Raw genomic sequence first — 23,222 nt, forward strand, 5'->3', positions numbered from 1 at the left:
ATGTTACGTGATTCTTACATGCAATGTAGATATCTGGTGGTTTTCTACAGGGCTTCCTCATAGCAAGCATTCTTTTGATTATTAGCATCCTTAGAAGTAGGTAGGAAGGATTACTTCCCACAGCATAAAATACATTCCTTCCTGAAGAAAGGTAGATGCCAGGGAGAGCTGTATGGAGGTTAAAGGCAACTGTGCAGCTACTTTTGTTGAGGAAGAGCAAACAGTGGGTTTTGAAGCTAACAATATTTGCATGTATAGCTGCGTAACATTTGGAAAACCTGAAACAAAGAGGTGTATGCTGTGAATAACAAAGCAAAGCCATCGTAGGTAATTAGAGAAGGGGAAAGTGAAATCACATTAATTTCTTCAACAGCTACAAATTGACAAATGCTAAAGGCCATAGAGGCTTCTGGAGTGGCATGGTGTTTGGAGTGAAAGTAGTTCTCTTCGATACTGGATCTGTACATTGTCATGAAACAGGGAAAGACAATGGAGACATAAAGTTTACCAAAATAATTTATTATGCAAGGATTGCCTCCAAGGAAATTTTCCTTTCAGTTACCAAATGGATATTTCTGTAGATTTTCCAGGCCCAGGAGCACTTGAATAGTGCTTGCAAAGTGTCAGCACATGAATAGTGCTTGCACTTGAATAGTGTAATTAGACACCAATATATTACTCCAGCAATGTTGTCTTCCTCTGGAAAACTTCTACTCAGAATCATTTATGCAAGTATTACGCTAAAATATCCTGAATTTTAGTTTAGAAGAAAATTTTTACTGAATATGAGCTTTGTGTATCTAAGCTTGCCTGATGTTGTCTTAAGCTCATCTCAGAAGAGAGAACTAGCCTTTGTGTATGTTACCTTTGCTGCATATGGTATTTTGGAGCGCTGCACAGGGCACATATTCCTATCAGACTTCTCTGGATGTTGATACTTTCCAAACTGTACCAGCTCAGAGAAGTTGTATAGTTAGTATTGTATTCTTTGGTGTCACTGATAGAAGGGTTTTCTTTAACAGCAGCTGTATTTCTACTGCATAATGCAAGGTAGAATCTTTCTTATGCACTAGGGGTTGCACACAGTGAGAATTAGACAAATATTCATTCAATCTTGGCCAAGCTATTTGTCCCAAATGTCTATTTTTAGATAAGCGTTATTAAGGTCCAGGCCCTGTGAAGGGAAGAGGGAGAGAGCATAAAGGGCTGAAAGGCCAAACATGTGGGAGCCCAAAATAACTACAACTTAAAATGTAAAAGCTTCTCAATTTCTTTTCAGATTGTGAACGTGTCACGGTTAGTTGGTGTTGATAACCCTGTGGAGCTGATCTATTTTGTGGAGGACCAAGATGGAGAGAGACTCAGTGCTCTGAAGTGCTCAGACCTGATGAACAGAGTTGACATCCAGCGGGCAGCAATCATCCTTGGATACCGCATTGAAGGCACCGTTGCACAGCGTAAGCCCTTTCAAATCCATGCTAATGCCAGCAAAGAGAAACAGGAAGCGTGATGTGAGCTTTGGAGATCATGACACTTGTCAGAGTGCACTGTTGCAGTGTTTTGTTATGGGGATGCTGCAATTTTGACACTCTTGAGGGAAGAATTTTTATCAGTCTTGCAGTGAGCTATGTGGTGTTGCTTTGCTTCTTGATGACTGCTGAGTCTGGAATTGCAACAGTCTTTCAGTGCAAGCCTCACTGCATTCACTCAAGTGCTTGTGTTAGAAAAATACTGTGCCAACTAGATAGCTTTTTGCCATTCATCTCTTTCTGCTAGTCCAGTATTTATTTACAAGTTACCTTGCCCAGGTGCTTGCACAAATACCATGACTGTGGGATAGGAGGGTGTGTGAAATTTGTATTTCCTTTAGCTGAGTAATAGCAGTGATGTTTAACATAAGGCACTACTTTTTTTAATCTGAATTATTGTTTCTGCAAGTGAAAGATGTAGGCTAATGCTAGTTGGGGTATTTTGAAGGGTCTAAGCAAAAAAGAAGCAGTTTGTTTCTTCCATTGAGTATGGTTGACCTTATTTTTATTTGCTTGTCTGTCAGTAACATATAAATGATGTGATCTTTCAGTAAAAGTACTATAAAAGTCATGTTTATGTACTGGATACACATCAGAATAAATATAATAAAGTAATATAAAGTCATATAGTTACTTTATTCAGGAAGCAAGACAGAAGACCTACTAAAAATTCCATATTATGATTAGGAAAGACACTTGGAAGTATTTTAAACAGTAATGGAAGTGTATATGATTTGCAAAATACCTCACTGACATGAATGCTTAATTGTCTTTTCTGTTTTCTGTGAAATATGGAGGCATCAGTTGCATTGTACCACAGGGTATTTTGCCAATAGAACAAACGTGTCTGCTTTTTTTAAAATTCTCTGCAGAAAGTGAAGAAAATAGTAATAATTGCACCATCTGGATGTGTTTTTACATTTTATCCCTCATTAAAGCAGCAGTTTAAAAATGGGTTAGTAGCTCATATACATCTGCTTAATATCTGCTAATGGGCTGTGATATTGGTTAGACAGAAGTGCAAAAAGTTGTTTATAGTTTATTCTTCATGTTGAAACTTACCATTGACATGTCATTAGAAAGCCCTTCTAAGAGGCATAGCATCATAGAAATCTTTTAAATGTTTCTTCTTACTGGAAGAAACTAGATCAAAAAACGTTATTTTTATAACAAAATGGAATGTCATAAATGAGCTGTCAGATGTATAAAATATGGGAATTATAATATGTTCCTTTTATCTCCAGGTTCATCATTAGAGTGGCAATTATTAAATGATCTATAAAAATAAGATTACACAGAATATTCTTTTTAACTTCAAGACATCATTTTAAGAAAGTGCATCACTTTGACTAGTGATGTATTACTGCTGTTGTTTTTAGTCCCACATATAACCACTGTGCAAATCAGAGCAAGTGAAAGCTTTGTTGATTCTTCCAGTTTACTTTTTACATGTGTGACTGGTTTGATTACACTTTCCAGTAGTTAAAGTTTTTGGGGTTAAAGGATCTCACACACTGACAGAAAAACAGAGGAAGGAAAATAAGTAATAAAAAAATGTGGAACTGTACACCTTAGGGAGGAGGGTCTTGCTGATTTCAGATAGGCTGTGATTATTAATGGGGAAAGCCACAAAATATATAACATAGAACTGAAGAGAACAGGCAGCTAACACCACTGAAAGCAGGAAACAGGCAATAATATTGGAAAATCCTTCTCACCTTTGTTAGTGGCAAATAATTTTTCTGGACCCATTTCACTGTGTCAGCTCAGGTTTGGTCTATGGGATGTTGTGGCAGAAGTGTATTTTCATTAGTATTTTAAGCACAGACCTTCAGAACATAGGCTGGGACAATCGATCATCTGCTTCCTGAGCATGACATACATTAACTTATAGGTGATATGACATTTCCTGTGATGTGCAGCTGGTTTCTGATGAATTTTTTAACTAGCATTTACAAGCACATAAAAATACACAACCTTGAAGTGTCCTCAGTTTAAAATATATAACCATGTACTATTGCTGTCTTCCTTTTAACTTCACAGCTGTGGAGAAGTTGAAGGAGTCCCCCTCAGAGTCACAGAATAGCAACCTATGGATTATTGTTGGTGTGGCAGTCCCAGTTGCTGTGGTGCTTCTGATTGTTATTATTTTATACTGGAAACTTTGTCGAACAGACAAACTGGAGTTTCAACCAGACACGATGAGCAACATTCAGCAACGACAGAAGGTAAAAGGGGGAGCTGTGTGGAGAGGAGCTTGAGTATTCTGAACATAAATGAATGTGAGAGTCTATGGAACACCTACCATCCTTAATAGCATGTGGAAACACAGTTTCAGAGCCTTCCAGTTTAAAAAAAAAAATAAAAGGGGAAAGTCAAATGATAGTTGAAGTCAAGAATCCCATAGTGGTTTATTTGTTCTCCCAGGTATATGATGCTGCATTAGATAGATACATCATTCTGAAATGTGGGCACTGAGGCTGAAATGAGCCTTTCTTTATCACTTCATTTCAAGGCTTTGGCTAGAACTGAGTAAGAAGAAAAGAATTAAATGTTGAATCACTGACCTTGCTTTCTGCAGAGGGTTGAATTTTTCTTTGGAGAGCTTACACTGAACTGATTTGACAGCTGAACCACACCATCCCTTATGCCTCATGCTGGAAGCAGAATTTGGTAGAGCCTATCCATGCTGCTTCATGTTCTGCCAGGGCCCTTCTGTTGCTGTTGTGAGACCCTGTTGCAGGACTAGAACTTGAATTAGTGGATCTGCATGAGAGAACATGGGTGAGCATGTTGGTCACAGTGTTGGAGGACTGCATTAGGGTGGTGAGAAATTAAGTAGTCTGACTTTTTCCTGGCCAAGACTGTAAATTAAAAAACATGTGAACCAGGATTTTCACAAAGGTTGTGTTTGGTAAAAAAAATGGAAAAGCTACTAAAGGGTTATAAATCCTATTTCTCCTTTATAAAACTGAAGAGAACCGGTCTGTGTGTCAGAGGTGCTTATTACCAACTATACCTTCAGAGGCATTATTGAAGGCAAAATAATCTGCCTGTGCTAATCCTGTAGAACTGCAGTCATGTTCTTGCACTGTCACCTCATGTTCAGTCATACAGTTTTCTCTGTAACAAGCCTTATCTGTACACCATACTTCCTTTCAAGATAATTAATGATGTGAAAGATGAGAGACGTGGAAGCGGTTGCACTTCCAAAGCAGTCAGAACAAATCGATGGTAACTTCCACTTGTCTCGTCACTGCAGATTGAGTGTCAGAATCGAGGTCAGCAACAAGTGGTGCCCTTTGATGAACTTCACCCCCTGGTACCTTGTTTTATCTGTGCTGTGGTAATATGTAACACAGATTTTGATTGAAGAAGTTTCCCACAGTAGTTTTGTCTCATTTGAGGAGGGTCATACCAAAAAGGCAGGAGAGGATCATTACCCTTGATACACTATATCATCACATGCATTTTCAGTACCTCTGTGCTGTCACAAGCTCTTTGTAAGAAAGCAGTTGGGTTGGCTGTAAGGAGAGAAACATCATTCATAGTTTTATTTTCTTTTTGGAAAATGGCTCAGTTGTTTTTCTCTGCTGCTTCCACAGTATTCTTCATCTTAATCATTCATGAGTCAGAAGCCTTGTTTGTATGCAGGTCTCATTTCAGTTTGCCTAGGGAGCCTGTCGCTTTGCCTTTAGGGAAGTGTCTGTAAGCAAAGTAGAAAGAACCAGTAAGGACATCTAGTCCAATCCATGTACCCATGGATGGCTCATACTTTAATACTAAATGAGGTAAAGCAAAAAAGTGTCTTAAATTTTTATCAGCACATCAAACAACTGGCAGAATCTACTTTGAAAACCATTTTTCTCCCTTGCCCAAGACACGAAACAAAAATTCCCTAGCTTCATTAGTAGCAGGCCTTGGGATTTCTTCATGTATGCATAGACTCAGAAGGTGCAGTCGTAGAATCAGTGGGTTGGAATTCCAGTTCAGAATCAGGCATGTTTAGCAAGCACTGAAGACCCCTAGATGGTCACAATAATGTGCAAATGATGAGGGACATTTGGACTGGTCCTGCCCTTAAAAATTGTTTGTGGTTTTTATAATTACAGTAAATGCAAAGAAATGTTAAAATGAGTGGAATCATGGTCAAGGATTTAGGTCTGTAAATAAACTCAGTTTATAAAGTGGATTCAGGCTTCCCCTTCCTCACCCTACCCAGAATTATTTCCATTCCCTCTTTACAGAGCCTGACTTGGGTACCAGTGAAGGCCTGCACTGCATGTGTAAATGGAAGGATATTTAGGTTAAAGATCTGTGCTTTTCTCTAGAAATCAATATTTCATTGATAAAAGCCATGAAGATGTATTTATAGTGCTAGCTTTTCTCACTTTCATTAATCTTTAAAAAAAATCTTTTAATGTAAATACAGAAATGGAATGTATAAATATTGAAGTATTTCATTATCATATGCATGGCACATCAATACTGGAAATTGAAGACAATTCTCTTCAACCATGTAGTACATCTGGAATGTGTTTTGCAATTGGAAAATGTGTCTTCCTTGGAAGAACAGAAACCGAGACACCCCAGGAGGTAGAGGGAGGCGATTCTCTCCCTTCACTTCTGTGAAACTCCACCTGCAGTCCTGCATTCAGCTCTGGAACCCCAACACAAGAGTGACTTGGACCTGCTTGAGCAAGTGCAGAGGAGGTCACGAAGCGCTCAGAGAGCTGGAGCACTTTATATGGAGACAGGCTGAGAGAGTTGGGCCTGTAGAACCTGGAGAAAAGAAGGCTCAGGGGATACTTTAAAGGGGCTTTTTAAAGGGCAAGTAGTGACAAGACACAGGGGGAGAATGGCTTTAAACTGAAAGAGGGTAGATCTAAATTAGGTATCAGGAAGAAATTCTTCACTGTGAGGGTGCTGAGGCCCTGGCACAGGGTGCCTGGAGAAGCTGTGGCTGCCCCATCCCTGGCAGTGTTCAAGGCCAGGTTGGACGGGGCTTTGAGCAAGTCCTGGTCTAGTAACAGGGGGGCTGGAACTGGATGATCTTTAAGGTCCCTTCCAACCCAAAGCATTCTATGATTTTCTTGTTCAAATGAAATAGGATATCTTATTGCGCTGGTGGATCTCCAGAGGTATCACCAGTCTTTTATTTTCCAATGTGTTTAATTAGCTTTTTTAACATAGCAGATCAGTGGGCAGCATAATAATCTGTTTAGAATTCACAATAGCATCCAACAGCAAATTATGTCATGTGTGACATAAATTTCTTAGCTGTTTAGGATCCTTAAGCATGCAAGCAACGAAGGCCTGATGAGGGCAGGTTTGGCTTGTGACGTCCAGCTTAGTGACTTAAAAGCCTGGAACCAGGTTGGTAGTGGGGTGAGAGGAAAGCCTATTTGCTTCATGCTACTGAGGAGACTTTGCCACTAAAATGCTGGTTTCTTGACATGTCAAGAGAACTTCTGTAAATGTACGGTAATACAGATTTCATAAGAAAGACATAAGTTTTGCAGGAAATTTTTCTCTGTTTAGATTCTCACACAAATCTGTGCTCTTCTCTTCAGATCGATGATTTAAAGCCACTACAAATTTTCCTGGATTCTTTAGCCTCATGTGTCATTCTTGTACCAACTTTTCTTATTTTTTTTCTCTTAATCACTTAATTTTGTTTTTAAACTTCTGATTTTTTCCTGATTTTTTTGTATGCTCTCATAAAATATAATCATTCCAGTTTTAATTTTAGTCTTCTATATGTAAAGGTTTACTTTTACAGAATAAGTATAGTTTCTATGTTCTTATGGCCACCATTAAAAGTAAGTCATAAGCTTCATACCCTCACGATCTATCTTCTGATTAAGCAAAACAATACTATTATCTGTTGGTAATAAGACTCTACATGCCTTTTGAGTGTTTCCTGGGGGTTTGGCTGCCTGGGTGCACCTCAGTGAGATAAAGATTACCAGATATAGTTCCATTCAGTCATACTGGCCAGCACATTATGCCAGCACAGCTAACCTGCTTTGGTCCCTTCTCTGTGTTACAGTCCTTCAGAATATTTGAGTCACAGTCCCTCACTTAGGACAGTCAAAAATAGTGTATTTCCCACTTCAGTGAGTATAGCTGTGTTGAAAAATATTCAGATCCTGTGGTGACAAGCCCATAGTAGTACCCAAGATTAGATGTATATTTATGTGCCATATTTGTGTGTATATTTATGTGTCCTTGAAGCTGGACTTGAGTCCAGATTTGCTGCTTGTCCCTACCCTCAGGGCCAGGTCACTCTTAAATATCATATAGACGATGATTCTTACATGATGACATGGGCAGAGCAGGCTCTATTCAACAAAGGCCTGTCCTGCAGGTTGGATGTCCCATGCTACTCTACCAGTTTCTGTTCTCTCCATCTGCCCACCTAGTTTCATCACAGGATTGGTGTCTTGCAGACAGGATGGCATAGGGGTCTGTCTTAGAAAGGCTCATAATGTTATCTTCTGCCAAGAATGTAGAGAGTGAGCCTGAACTCGAACAATACTAAGGGATATGTTACCTGTGAATAGTCTGAGAAGTCTGATACTTCAGTAAATATAAACGTAAATACACAGGAAATAAAACTTTCATAGGAGCAGATGTTAGCAAAAAAATAAAGATCTTAAGGAGGCTCTGATTAGCTAAGCCATCCCTCTGTTTCAAAGCAGTATTAACATTACCTGGAAAACATCAGGTTATCTTTTTCATTCTGGAGTTTTAATGGAAAAACATGCTTAGATCAGGGTTATTTGGACCCTTTTTTGAAACCAGGAGTTAAGGAAACAGGTCAGAGCAGTGAATTTCTGTGCAAGATTCATTGGTCTGTGCGAGGATAATTCTTTTCAAGAGATAGAACTAAGATATTTAAAGGGCATATCAAATATTCATGACTTGTTCTGTAAGCTATAGCATCCTCCTGGAAGTTCACCTTGATGGGATCTGGGTTGTTGCACTGGATAAAGATGTCTTTGCTTTCCTTTGGAAGTGAAAAGATGCATAAGTGGTATTTTTAAATTACAGGATTTTCTCTCTTGCCGTTGCCTATATCCACCTCAACATTGTCCCAGCTTGACCTTTTCTTGTAAGGAAGCTGTGCCTTTTGTGAGCCATTGAATTTTTGTCATGGTTTATTTTTCTTAATGGAAAAAATGGGTAAATGTCTTTAATACCTCAACTGTCCTTCTGCTCTGTACTGGACTACTGATGTTTTTGTGTGAAAACACTGTCAACCCCTTTCATCTTCCCCAGAGAAGAAAAAAAAAAACCCAAAACATTCTATATGTTATCTCTAATTGAAACAGAGTTTGCAATATTATTTATTTTCTGTGGACATCCAGAAATGAAAATGGAACTTGGTTCGCCAGGGATTTCACTTCCCCTGCTGTGTCCAAACATTTGGAGAAATAAGTCAAATCCTATGCTAGGACTTTTCAAAGGTAGTTTCTGGTCTAGACAGTTATGCAGAGCAAGGGTGCCTGCCTTAGTAACAAGAATCTCACCTATAAATGCTGGACATGGTGAAGTCATTGCCTTTGCAATGTTAAGTGGAGCAGCTTGCTCAGTTCCTAGTTTTGATAAGGTAGTGAAAGCCTGCTCCTGCACTCAGAAGTCACTTCTCTCTGCAGCCCTGTGAGCGCTACTGTGGTTCTTAAAGTTTTAACATGTCTCTGGCTCAGTGTCCCTCCTGTGTGTTTACATGTGGGAAAGGTGGGGTTGGTCAGTCCCCATGAAGCCTTGGACAAAGCATATAGTATCCCATCATCTCCTCGAGCAATAGCATGGATAGTGCCAGAGCTGGAGGACTGCCAGTTTGCACTGTGTGCCAGCAAACCTCAGCTAATATATCATCATCACCTGGGGACTGTTACTTGTGTGCTCTAATGTGTGCTGCTCTGACAGCCAGCCAGACCTGTGTGTGTCACTCAGGGTTGCAGGTAAGGAGTCATGCTCCGCAAGGTGCCTGAGAGAGGCTTATGTGGATTCCCATTTACCCCCTACCCAAGCAGGGATATCCAGTACCTGAATCTCACATGTCAGGTGTAACTTTGCACCTCGGAATTGAGAATTTTGCTTATTATTGTGTATTCAGTAGACTACCTCTTAGATGTTCCCAGGATCAAAGAGGCCAGCCCTGCTGGAAGCTAAATAGTAGTCTTCTGCTCCTGATACAAAGAATTCTTGTGGTGTTTTGACATCCTGTAATGCTTTTGTTCATCTGTATATTGTCGAAGCAACAGCTCTGCCTTGCAGAATAATTCCAGTCAAAAGAAACTCATGTTACGAAAGGCAGCTGACACCAATCTTATAAAAAAAACTACTTGAAAACTGACATGAGTTTCTGCAAGGGATTCATGTCTGTGTCTACTGTTTGCATAACAAATATCATTCATTTCTAATAGCAACCTTGACTAGCTATCCAAAATGAGGTCTTTTCGGAATTGGCACACAAGCTCTGCTTCAGAGTCAATGCTGGATTTCTAACAAGGAGTGTAGTATTCAGTGTCTTAATTACTTCTCAACAATACATTTCTCTGATGACAGTTCCTCTGCAGGAGCTCTTTTGTAGGAATTCTTCTCCTGCAAGGAGGATTAACTATTCACAAATTGTAGAAATATAATACCATGCTTGGCTATACTCCTTATACCGGTAGGTATGACAAATAACATGTCTCATTCTGCTTTTTTTATGAACATTTCAATAGTTATCTTGAGATCAGACCAAAAGGCCAGCTAGCCCAGGTGCCAAAAGTAAAAGGGGAGAAGAATAGGGCAAGTACACATGATGCTTTTCCTTGAGTAACTTTTCAGCCTCTAGTTATCTGTGTCTGGAGACATTCTCTAGAAGTGATGGTATTTAGCATACCAAAAAAGGATTTCTCTTCCATGAACTTGTCGGGTCCTTCCAAACCCATCTGAGCTTCCAAACCCATTTCCACAGCATGTTATATGAAGAACCACATAATCTTGTTTCATCTTGCTTTTATTCTGCCATCTTCTTGTTTCCTGTGATGCCCCCTAGTCCTTGTATTGGAAGGGATAATGAGTAACTTGTTCCTAGCACTTGCTCCTTTCCAGTCCTGACTTTACAGATCTCTGTCGTATTCCCCATCTCCATCATCTTCATCTTTTTTTCTAGGTGGAGGTGTCCTAGTTTTCTTATCCCTTCTTTTGAACTGGCCTTTGACCAACTGCTAACCTTTGAAAAGGCTGAAGGTTTTCCAGTTTTTTTCCATCCTTTTTGAGGGGGGAGACTATAACTGAATACACTATTCAAAATGTAGGTGACCCATGCATTTATGGAATGACATTTATATAGTGGCTTGTTTTGAACAGGAGTTAAACAAAAAGAATCCATTTTCAAAATTCAGGTAAACTTTGTACTATTCTGAACACAGTAGGCCACTAAGACTAGATTAATACTGGGAAAGTAAATTCTGTCTTTCCTAACAAAAGACGATAATTTACTGTAGAACTTAGCTATTTTGGGAACAAGGAAATGGGCTAATATCAAATCGTTGTTGCCTGAGGTTTTAACAATGATGATCACTTGTAGATTTATTTCAGCAAACAGATTAATTTCTGCAGTATACGTGAACGCACTTGCTTTCTCTGTGCATTAAACCCTTCTTAGGTATATGAATTGTTGGAGTCACTGAGCCCGATAAAATGCCAGCACAAAAATAAATGAAAATAGCTGACCTATGCTCTATCTTAAAAATCTGTTAGCATTTTTCTCATTATTTGTGGAGAGGAAGTGTTTCTGGACTGTGTTTTGTATTCTTTTGCTTCACAACTTGAGAAAAGAGTTTCCTGACGTTATAGTACTATGTTCAGCTCTGGACTCCTCAATACAGGAAAGATATGGACCTGTTGGAGAGGGTCCAGAGCAGGGTCATAAAAAAGATCAGAGGGCTGGAGAACCTCTCCTATGAGGAAAGGCTGAGAGAGTTGGGGTTCAGCCTGAAGAGCTTACTCTGTCCCTTCAGGATTTAAAAGGGGCTTTGTAAGAAGATGCAAACTGACTTTTAGCTGGGCCTGTTGTGATAGGACAGGAGGTAATGATTTTAAACTCAAAGAGGGGGAGATTCAGGCTGGATGTGAGAAAAAAAGTTATTACAGTGAGGGTGGTAAAACACTGACACAGGTTGCCCAGAGAGGTGTGGATGGCACCATCGCTGGGGACATTGAAGGCCAGGCTGGATATGGTTCTAAGCAACATAATCTAGTTGAAGATGTCCCTCCTCATTGCACAGGGGTTGGACCAGACGATTTTTGGAGGTTTGCTTCTGACCCAAACTGTAATTAATTTTTATGTGTTGTGCTACCTATCTTAGAGGTTGCAGTTTATGCTGGAATTGTGTATGTGGCCTTGGAGGAGTAATTGGTTTTGATGTAACTTACAGACAAATTTCAGTGGAACCAAGACACAGCAGTGACCTGTCTATCCTGTGAAGTTGATCTTTTTCTAACTTTCTCCTGACACTTCCATCTAGCCAGTGTGCAAAGGAACCTCACCAAACCATGGTTAAGATAGTATCCACCTCTGCAGCATTTCTGTCTTAGAAGGAAGGCTAAAACTCTAATTCAGACACAAAATTCTGCCTATTACAGCAGTTACCTCAACAGCCTGTGGGCATATATACACTAGAGTTATGGGCGTTCAACAACATGATCCCTCATGTATTTTGTGTAATTTACTGAGCTGTCATGGTAATATTAGTGTGGCAGGAAGAAATGCACAAAGGAGAAGAAGAGGAATGATGAAAATCCGTAACAACAATCTGTCTTAAGAAAGTATTTCAGAACAGGTGTCTTGAGAATTTCAGGGTTTATAAAGTTTTGTAAGTTTGGGTGTTTCTTCATTTCTTTTTAATCCTACTCCAGGAGCAAAATTTCTGAGGTGGTATTTTTTGTGGGATTCCTGTTTACTTACTATTTGTATAGTACTGAGCAGTAAACCACAGTTTTGACGTTTCAGAGTAGGGAAGGAGGACTAGAGGCTGTACACTAGCTCGGGCTAGTTTTCCGTGCAGGCACTGGCTGTATCATGCACTACTTTTCACTGGTTGGATTGTGATGTGAGATGAGAAAATGGGCAGCATTTTGTATGTACAACCCCATTTTTGCCTCTCAGCTCTCACAATCCTGCTTCTTTTGGGGATGGGCTTGCTGGAGGGGATACAAGCAGTAACGGTGCTGTAATGGGAGGGTGATGGCAATATAGTCAACTGCCATTGCACGTACACTTCTTTTTACATACATAGATGGGGTGATCAAGTGAAGATATTTAAACTGAATCTGAGACCTTGTTTGTTTTGGTGCTTAGATGCATTTCCTACACCAGCAGCAGTGACAGATCCTTCTGCGCATTTCTCAGTAATACTTAGTATTGTTTTGTAAAGTACACCAGGAAACAGTATGTTTTTATGGCATAAGTTGGTTGCATCATATCCCATTTCATAGGGAAATTGTGTCAATTGGACAAAGACCTTGAGAATACAAATGGGTCTTTTTTTGGTACTTTCAAGAGAAACTATAGAGATGGAGCTCTGCTTCTATGGTATCTTCTAATAAACTTTTTTAATCAGCAAAGGTTTCTTGTATCTTAACTCAGATATGCGTTATTGTTATTGAATTGCATGCATGATTTGTATGCATATTTACAGGCAGTTCCTGGCTATGATCCCAGACAGGTTTATGTTGAAGAAAAGCAATGTAAACAGAATACAGAGTATTACAGGTATACTTATGTTCATAAGGAGTAGAAGTGACTTGAGAAGAATGAGCTGAATAGGAAAACAAGACTAAAACAGGTGAACATGCCTCAGTACTAATTTATTTGTAGATTGGTAGGTGTTTTAAATATCTCATGGAACAGTCACTGCAAATAATGTGGCTGAATGATCCTTGTGGGAAGAAAAGGGAGGCAATGTCTTGGATTAGATAGCAGAATCATGGTGAAAGAAATGAGTTAAAATAAATATGACCCTAGCAAACACACTGGCAGCTTCAAATAATCATTCTTTCTGGTGCTTCATGAGAGTAATGCAATGAATTTACATCGCCCTATGCCATGGTGCCTTCAGAATATGGAGAGAGGTTTGGTGGTGTGAATCTCAGGAACTTCTTTACAGGGATTCCTGTCCTGTTCATAGATTATTTACCAACACGAAAGTATTATTTTTGAAATCATATACTTAGCTCCTTTGTTTCCTTAGAATTGTATTGTAACCCTCTGCTCAATGCATCTAGCTCTACAAGGATCAAGACAAGACTGTGGCATAAGATCAATAGCGAATTGTCCTAATACATTGTTCTTCATATTATGTCCAAATTCAAATGCCGCTTGTAGGACCTGCAGGGAGACTACTGAGTCTTCATTCAGATATTCAAAAAAAAGTATTTCTTCTGCTTTCAGCTGATATTATTCACTGACCTGTGTGTGGTATTTGCTTTCTTGAGAAATCAGATTGACGACATACCTGGTATGTCTCTGCATCTAGCAGAACAATATACTGACAACCATTTCTGCGACTTGAAGAGTACTGAAGCCATGAGCTGCTTTCATGGAATAAGTCTTTGCTCAATTCTGCAAATTGAGCTTCAAATGCCTTTTTATTTCCCCCCATTAAGTTTGTAACAATAGAATTAAAGCACTGTCTTGAATTGCCAATTTGAAATCATCTTCCTCTTGGCTTTCAGCAGGTTCTGCATTTGTATAATAATATAATGCAGTAGTTTAGGCATATTCGTTTTCATGGTAAACTTCAGAGTAGTTTGTCTTTTCCCTTTCACAAATATAAAACAAATGAAAACCTTCTCTAACAACTTTAATTTAAAATAAGAAATCTTTGCAAATACTGTTTTTGTGCAGTCTTAGGTAAAGGCACTTGAGGCTGATAAAAAGAGGCTCAGCTCCTGAACAGGTAGCGGTTATCAGCACAAATGTGCTCTTAGAAAGAGATTGTATTGTTTCCTTGGTGGTGGTTAATTTATGAGTAGCAGATGACTGATCCACACATGCCATTCTGACTACTTATCCTAGGATGAGCAGAGGTCATCCAATCTGATACACTGTATAACCTGATACAAAGAAAGAATGCAGCAGGTGGCACACAGAAATACATAAGAAAATGAAGGAGACCCATCTGGAACAACACTTTGTTCATTCTGCTGAGTCTCAGTGATGTGACCGTCAAGTCTTACAGAAAGCAGAGTTGTGTTTCAGTATCCTTCGGAATTTTTTCATGAAAATGTAGGATTTGTTTCGTATCAATTCTCAGTCATAATGTTGCCATGATCTAAGAGGTGAGATATCACAAGTGTAGATTTTTCTTTAAGAAGTGGGTTTCTGTCCGAGTTGTTTCTGCAGTAGTAATCATATCGGCTTTTCTGTTTCTCAGATAGAGGGTATTATTTTTAGTAAGTCATTTTCCCAATATTTTTGTTGAGAACTGTCTTTTCACATTGTCAGGTATTATGTTTTCGTACATATTTTCACATATTTTTGTTATGTTTTTCATTCATAAGAACAAACATGCATATACACGTGAATACAGTCTCCCGTAGGCTTTGTATATTGGCTACAGATGGTAGTGCCACCTCAAGCTTTTTTAGCAGGAGGTACCTGGAAATGTTGTTTAGCTGTACAAAACTGCAAGACCTGAATTGTTCAGTTTGAAGTTTTTCATTCAACCTCTCAGTTTCATACTGAATCTTTTTTAACATGAAGAGCTTTATCATTCAAAGAACAAGCTTTTGAGAAAACTAGTGCTCTGTCCAAATTTTTAGAATGGTTTTGGAGAAGGTCTAGTGCATATGCTCAGCCTTTGGGGACGGAAGGTGGGGAAGGAAAGGAAACAGGACCAGAAGGTTGTTTTGTGTGAGAGAAATGCTTTCGCCGATTCTGTGGGGAATTGCCCATTTCTGACTCGATTTTAAACCTTTGGGGGAATATTTGCATGGGATCGACAGAGACTAGGTAGAGGTTTCCCAGTTAGATTCTCATAGGATTACACTTGTTCTGCACATACAAGGTCTGTAGAGCTGTCACTGAAAAGCTGAGACATTTTTTTCTTTGTTACTGTGTACAGGGGTTGCTATGAGGGCAGGTGAAGGAACAAGGAGCAATGAGCCTCAGGTTCTTGGACAGTGTAAACTGGAACTGGCAGCTGGCATGCAGAGGGAGGGAAGGGTAAGAGGCCAGGATAGAGAGACTGGTTCTGTCTGGTTAGGAAGGGGTAAGACTAGATGAGGAGTTTACCTGACTACAACTTCAGGATAATAGAGCCACAGGTTCTGTGGTGCCTGGGGTGAGTGTTTTTTGAAGTGATGCCCAAGACAATACTGTGTTGCCAGCAAGTGTCCGTGAAATCCATTGGCAGAGTCTCTGCCACCCTTGCTGCAGATGTGCATAAAAGAATACATCCTTTCTCTTTTTACATGCCGGCCTTTCACTACGTGTTTGACAGCTTCTGGGTGAAATGAGATGAGTATCCTGGTTCGGCAAATAAATTCTGATATTCTACCCAGCTTTGACTAATAACAGAAGGCTCAGATTATGCCAAGGATCCAGCAGGGTGGGACAATGCAAGAGGGCTCCTATTGAATCCTAAATTGAATTTAGGATTTTGTAACTCAAGACTCTGTTGCAATGCATATGTATGAGAGGATCCGGTTGTGATTGTTCAGACAGTTTTAACTGTGCCATTTCTTATGGTGTGAGTGGTTGTCTTTGCAATACTAACAGTCTTTTAATTCTGCTTCTGTGTGGTCTGTCTGCAGATAAACATTTGTGCATACATATGCTGTGGTATATGTACATGTATACATAAATATATGTTTCTGTAACTGTGCTTAGACAAAAGGTTATGCTACACTGCAGCTAAGGAATAAGGTTATTCAGAGTTTAAAAGATAAAAAATGTATGGGTTTTTACATATTGCTTTGCTCCCTGGAGGGTTTACGAACCCAGTAGGCTAGAATTAACTTGAAGTTATGCTGAAATGTATGCTTCAGACATGCAGCAATCTTAATGAAACCAAACTAGAAATTCTACTATTACTAGAATGTTTGTCTCTTCACTTGTCTTTGCCCAGCCTACCTGTCACACTATTGAAAAAGCAGTTGTAGGTTTGCAGGTCAAGCCAAGAGTGCTTAGGAAAGGGTAGTACTCCATCTATGTATTTATTTACTTATTCCTTTTTGAAAGAGTTGTGCCCAGCACATGGTGGAGACCCATCATCTCTGGAATAAAGGCGACTGGAGGCAATGAAGGGCAAGATAGTGGAATAGAGAAAGTGATCATCAGGGATCAGTAGCAGGGCTCTATAGGCATGAGGGTGGAGTATGAAAGGGGTAGAAGAAGAGAAGCCACTGAAGGGGGGTTCAAAGGAAGAATGTCATACACAGGAATATCTTCCAAGAGAATAGAAATAATGTCAAAAGCATCAGAAGAGGAGGTGAGGTAACTAAGAGGAGTTTCAGTAATCAGTGTTGCAAGCTGGCATGATAGATCTGACAGTGGAAGTGAAAAGTTCTTCCTCAGAAGTAAAAAAGACATGAAAGGAAAAGGAAAAAGACATGGAGTTTTGGGGTGGTTTCAGCAAGATCCTAAAGACAGTGTTTCAACTCTGAAGAGGAGGGAGGTTTCAGGGAGAGTTTACTAGGTGGCTATCACCCGAAAAATAGAGAACAGTTACACTTTGACCTGGCTCAACAGTGCCTTTTTGAATCAGGGGCTGCAGCCATTTACATAAATTCAATAACTGAGTCACCCATCATGCTGAATTGAAGGGTCTGTTGTAAGGCCCAAGAAAAATGGAGTATAGTAGAAAACATCCAGATCTGTTCAAATAATAAGCTTACTTGTTTTGTGAGAAATGAACTCCAAAATCTCAGCCATTCAGATAGTTGCTGGATTTTACAAGAGAGCTTTTATTGCCATCTACTGGTTTAAATAGGCAGTTTGCTGTACTATGACATCCTTTCGAAGAACCGTTCGGAAAATGTTTGCTTACTGAGAAAATATTTTGAAGAGATTGTTTCAGAATATTCCTTAGGCAAGCTTATCTTTGGCATGGTATCAGACGAATCTGTTTGTAGTTAGCTATGTTGGCATGCCAAGCTTTATGAAAGGGGGTTCATTTAAACATCTGGAACCTGACGCACCCATAAGTGTACTCCAACACATGATTCACTTTGCAGAAATCAGCTCTAGGAACACACAGAGGGTTTTGTACATGTGCTGTGCAGTGGATACGTGTGCATGCATTTTGCAAACTGGAACTGTCAACATTTCTTTCTACTTTCAACTTTCAAACTACATAGACTTGAACAGGATTGTAGAAAAACTTTCTCTTAATTAGTTCTTCAGAATTTCTTAATTACTCCAAACCCCCGAAAAATCAGCAGGAAAGCTTGAAATTTGGAGGCTTGATGAAATCAAGTCTGAATCAGCTCCCTGACAAGGTGAGACTATCTTTTTATAAATACAGTTATGATAATGAAAGGCTCACATCTGTGTCTTTCTAAAGCAAGATGCCCATTGAATCTGTAATTCTTTAATAAGATCTCTAGGATAAGTATCTAATTTCTCTAAACTCCAAAGCCCTTAATTTTTCTGTCTCTTCAGTATGAAATTCCTAAGAGCTAGGTTTTTGTTCTTTTCTGGAGGTATCTGTGCTGGCAGAGAAGTCACTGCCAGGCTGCAGTATCAGTCTGGCCTATAGAATGTTTATCTTTCATTATACGAACTAGGTGCTTGGAGAAGCGCTCCCAGACTCATACAGATTTGGTGAGATCAAAATGAGGAAGATCAGCAGTAACATTACAGAAATTAATTAAACTCACTTCCCTCATTTTGACTGAAAGAAATAGAAAGGTGACTTGGCTGTCGTAATACACAGGCATCTACAGCCTTGCGTCCACAGCCTTGCATCCACAAGTAAACAAAAAGCTCCTTACACAATGATTAACTCTGAAGAAATAGCTGGAAAGAGATGTAGCAGCAACAGGCAGCCATTTTTTAAAGTAGATTTGCTGATTTGGAGTTTTAAACTATGTATTATATGCTGAAGATGACAGAATTGGGGGGGGGATGACTTTATTTTGATCTTCTCTGTAGCTTTCATGTTCATTCCTGAGATTACCATAGCCTGACCATCCTCTTAGTGGCCACTGTTTGCAGATCTTAACCAAAGCCTTTGTGTACTCATTGTCACTCATGGTTCCTGCTTTTTGTCTTTGCTCTTCTCTCACAGCTACAAGCCCCCAGTGTGAAAGGCTTTGATTTTGCTAAGCAGCATCTGGGCCAGCACAATAAAGATGATGTCTTGATTATCCATGAGCCAGCTCCTTTACCAGGACCTATTAAGGATACTACCCCATCTGAAAATGGAGATGTGCCCAGCCCCAAATCCAAGACTTCCTCAAAGCCTTCAAAGACTGCTCGACACAGAGGGAGGTCAGTTCACAGAGATAAAACAAATTGTAATAGATGACAGTTTCTTAATGGCTGATGATTACTGTATTTTTAGGGTAATTTCAGTGGAAAAAAATGTTCCAGAGCTCTGGTACTTGTGTTTGCTAGTGGACTGTCAGAGTTATACCTCACTACCTATTAGCACAAGGTTGTGAGAATTTTGTGTCCATTTTTCTCTTAAAGGCCACATGCCTAGTGAAGAGGGATGTTTAAGATATTACTAGGTTGGCTGGAGTCCAGTAACTGCTTGCTTCATGGAAACACCAAGTGTATGTTTCCTGATGCATTGTCTTTGTACTGATCTCTAGCTACTAAGGCAACAGATGGTTAAAACCAAACAAAAACCATTGACAAGTAGAAGTGTGTTTCAATAATATTAATAGCGATCAATATGTGTATGAGAAGTTGGAATTTCCAGAAATAAGCAGTATCTCCAAAATTTAGGGAAGCTGCAAGAGTGTTTTTAGTTGTGGTTATAGGGTTGCTGTCATAGCAAACCAACCTCAGTCAGGAAAAGGAGTAATAATTTATAGCTGAGCAAACGGAGAAGTGTGTGTCAGCCTTTTCTAATAATCGAATTATGTGAATGTACCTTGCTGGAAAGGATTGCGTTTGTTGGGTAGGCATTGTTAACAGCTATACAGTAAAGAAAGATCTGTGCATTAGAAAAGCGTAAGTAGGAAGGCAAAGGTGGGGAAAAAAAAACGAAGCCCAGAGGAATGCCTTGATGAGTCACAAACAGCTCCTCACTGCTGAGCTGCTCTTGTATTCCACTTCCCTGTAATTCTTTTTCCCCTCCCTCTCGTATTTTTATACCCCTTCATCTCCAGCTCTGTTTCCTCTGTGCTTTTACCTATGTGCTATTGCATGGTGGGAGGACAGAAAACCTGGAAACAACCACCAAAGACACAGTTAAATGAGCTTGGAAAGAAACCAGTGATGGTTCTGAATGAGCTGCAGGTCTCTCTGGTACAGATTGCTACTCTGCTTAACCTTCTGTGCTTCCTCTAAAGCCCCAGTTGTCCAAAGATCCTCACTTCATCTTCCCTATGTAGGCTTTGTAAAGTTCAGTTGCCACCTTCCCAGATGTCTAGCCTGTCTTCCAAATGCCTGTAGGCCTTGCAAGTAGTAGACTAACTGTCAGCAAAATGGAAAATAACGGAAGTAAAATTAGCTAACTCATTTTGGTGGTGTAGCTTAAATAAATATCAGAAGGACAAGTGTTTCTGTGTTTCTTCTAAAAAGTTCAAAAGTGGCCTAAGACAAAGATCATACTCAGGGGGAGGAGAAGGCATCTATATTCATATGGACATAAGTATAAGGAAGAAATTTAAACTTGAGGCTGTTACTGTATTTCATCTGGAATAATTCAGAAAATGAAGCAGGAAAAATTCTCAGAAGCCAACATTTAGTGCCTTCCCTGCAGACAATAATGAATTGTTGATTTAATTTGGAACAAAGATATTTCTTTTTTTTTTTAATAGTATCTAAATTCAAATACTTCAAAATGTTTTCAAAAGAGAATTTCCCGCCTCTCCCTCATCATCCCTTTAGGCCTAACTATGGAGATGTTACCATCATCTCCCCAGCATGCTGACATGCACATGTCAGCTTGAGATTTAGACATTTATTCCCTGAGGCAGAAGTTGAAATGTGAAATGATAGCATAGTGTCTTAGGTTGCTTTTAGATGTTTTCTGATTCGTGTGGAAATACAAAACTCAGTTCATCACAATGCATTTCAGGACTGTATGGTGCATGCTGGGAAATACAGTGGTGATGTGAGCACACATTCTGAATCTGTAAAAACAATGAGAAAAATAATCAAGTTCAGAGAGCACAGCATCTCTAGGCTCCAGCTGAGAGTTGGACCTGTTATTTTGGGTTGAGGAGGTACAACTGCATATTCCTTAGCACATACAAAGAATGACTGATGTTGACTCAGCACTGTTTATGCTCTTATAGTTTATTTAATGATAATTTAGATAGACTGATAAAAGAGTGTGAAGGAATACAAAGCACAGTGAGGTGAAACAAAGTGAGTAGCAGATGCGGAAATGGAACGCCAGACTTATACTCTGTTGAATCAAAACAGTGGTGATGGAGAAGATAGTTCTGCCCACCCTCTCCACCTTAGAAAGAGGAAAAGATGCAATAATGTAGATCTGTAAGCTCATTGAGAACCATTTCTCCTATTTTCTGTGGTTATTTTTGGTTGGTTTGTTTTGGTTTTTGAATTAGAATGTGACCTTTTAGTACTACAATACTGCAGGAAAGAATAAAATACAGAGTTCAATTAGTGGTGCATTGCTCAGGGAGGAGAAAAAAGAGAGTTGAATTGAGAGCATTGCCTGCTGCAAGGAGTGGGTTTAACTTTCAATGAACTTGTCTGGCTAGGTATAGTTATCTCAGTCTGTGTGCTCTAGGCAGGTTGGTGTTAAGCCAACAGCCTCAGTAACTAGTTCAGATTCCATCTAGCCCAAGGAAATCTTGCACTCAACAGCATTAATGCACAGACAAGTGCACACTTTCAGTGATTAACTCCCTGCAGGGATGGAATATGAATGTTCACATGACAAAATGGTCACTAGAGACACTCAGGCTGATCCCATATGAAAAGACAGGCTTTGGTGTCAGCTGAGCAGTAGTGTATGCCCTATATTTTTGTTATTTCTATACTATCTGGATAATTTTACAGCTGAAGTATTCTGTTGGGGAAAATCACAGTATTTCTTTGTATTTTTGTGTAATTGCCTGCAAAACCTATAAACACTGAGATTGTAATTTGCAGGTAACAAGTATTTTTAAGAATCTTATGACTGCATGGGATAAATACATAAAATAGCATTATTTTAGTGGTTCCACATTTAACTCGTCAGGAAAATAATCACATAGACTTGTAGTGTTAGCAAGAAGACACTAAGTTAGCAAATCTGAATATTAGAGTTATTACCTGTATGGGTTTCTTATTTCTAAAATAATTCTTTCCTTTCTGAAAAGTAAGCTGCTACTTACAAACACAGAGTTTTTTCTTGAAGTGTATTTTAAAGGAAGGATTAGTTAATAATATCACATGTGAATCCTCTTGCAGTCAGTTTTCAAATGCAACAACAGTAGCATTATGGCAATGAATATCTAACTATGATGATTTGTTATAAATTTACTTACAAACAGAGGAAAACATTAGCAGTCTTCACAAGATACTTTAGCATAGGATTCTTTTTGTGTGAGAACTGTGCCCTTTGCAAACTTAAGTGTTGGTTTGTTTGTTTTTTAATGTTTGTGGCAGGGTTTCACCATCAGATGCTGACTCCACCGCAAGTGAACAATCCAGCGGGAGGGAGACAGGAGAAGAAACTGCAAGACCATCAACAGTTGCAAACGAGGGCAAACCACGCAGAGCAGTGAAGAAGGGTTTGTTATTCTGTTTTTCTCTTGAAGAATTACTCTGGTGCTGTAACTTTTCTAAATTCATCTTTGGCTGTTAATTTTTCAGGTTTATGTAATGGAAAATTTTCTTCCTCTCCTTTTTGGTTCAGTTTCTTCTGCTGAAACTGAAGATCTACACATTCCTTCCATTCCAGCAAGCTTTTGAAATGAATGGCTTAGCAGGAACAAATCTTCCCTCCTTTCTCTCCCACATGCCTCCCGGCAACCTCTTTCCACTTAGGCCTAATTATGGTTCTCCTGGTAGCAATCTTGCAGGCAGTTACATGGGCAGTAGAGGTCACAGCAGGATTTGACAGAGCACGGATATGAGTAATTGCAACTTTCAAAAAAGTGAGATTAAAAAGGAGACCAGAGAGGTAAAAGTTTCACAAATAAGTTCTAATTCAGGCATCAAATGCCTTCATGATTGTGCTTTAGAAAGATGAAGATCCAGTGCCAATACATTAATAACAATGACTGTTTTATTTTTGTAAATAACCATCTTGCTTCCAGTTCAAGTGTCACCATTTGTCATGAGTGTACCTCAGATATATTTCTTTCCGCATTGAAAAGTTGATAAAATACTTCAAACCCACTTCCACTTTTTAATAAAGCATTCTTTTAAATTCTTTTGTGGTTTAAAAGTGTGTGGTTAACTGTGCCTGCACAAAAAATAAGTGTTTTTTCTGAGAGCCTTTTGGGTTTAGATGGTTTGCTTCTTGCCTAAAGTTTTAGTTACCAGATATT

General features: G+C 39.2%; 1 protein-coding gene across 4 annotated transcripts in view; it reads left to right on the plus strand.

The window, feature by feature from the left end:
• KIAA1549 (KIAA1549 ortholog) overlaps positions 1–23,222 on the plus strand; it is a 144,752-nt gene that overhangs the window by 98,025 nt on the left and 23,505 nt on the right. For all 4 annotated transcript variants that reach the window (XM_034062837.1, XM_034062838.1, XM_034062835.1 and 1 more), the window contains exons 9-12: positions 1,280–1,457; positions 3,573–3,757; positions 18,827–19,029; positions 22,336–22,460. In XM_034062837.1, coding sequence (XP_033918728.1) covers positions 1,280–1,457; positions 3,573–3,757; positions 18,827–19,029; positions 22,336–22,460 — 691 coding nt within the window. The remainder of the gene's footprint in view (positions 1–1,279; positions 1,458–3,572; positions 3,758–18,826; positions 19,030–22,335; positions 22,461–23,222) is intronic.

The sequence above is a fragment of the Melopsittacus undulatus genome, chromosome 5, assembly GCF_012275295.1.
Source record: "Melopsittacus undulatus isolate bMelUnd1 chromosome 5, bMelUnd1.mat.Z, whole genome shotgun sequence".
Classification (NCBI taxonomy): Eukaryota; Metazoa; Chordata; class Aves; order Psittaciformes; family Psittaculidae; genus Melopsittacus; species Melopsittacus undulatus.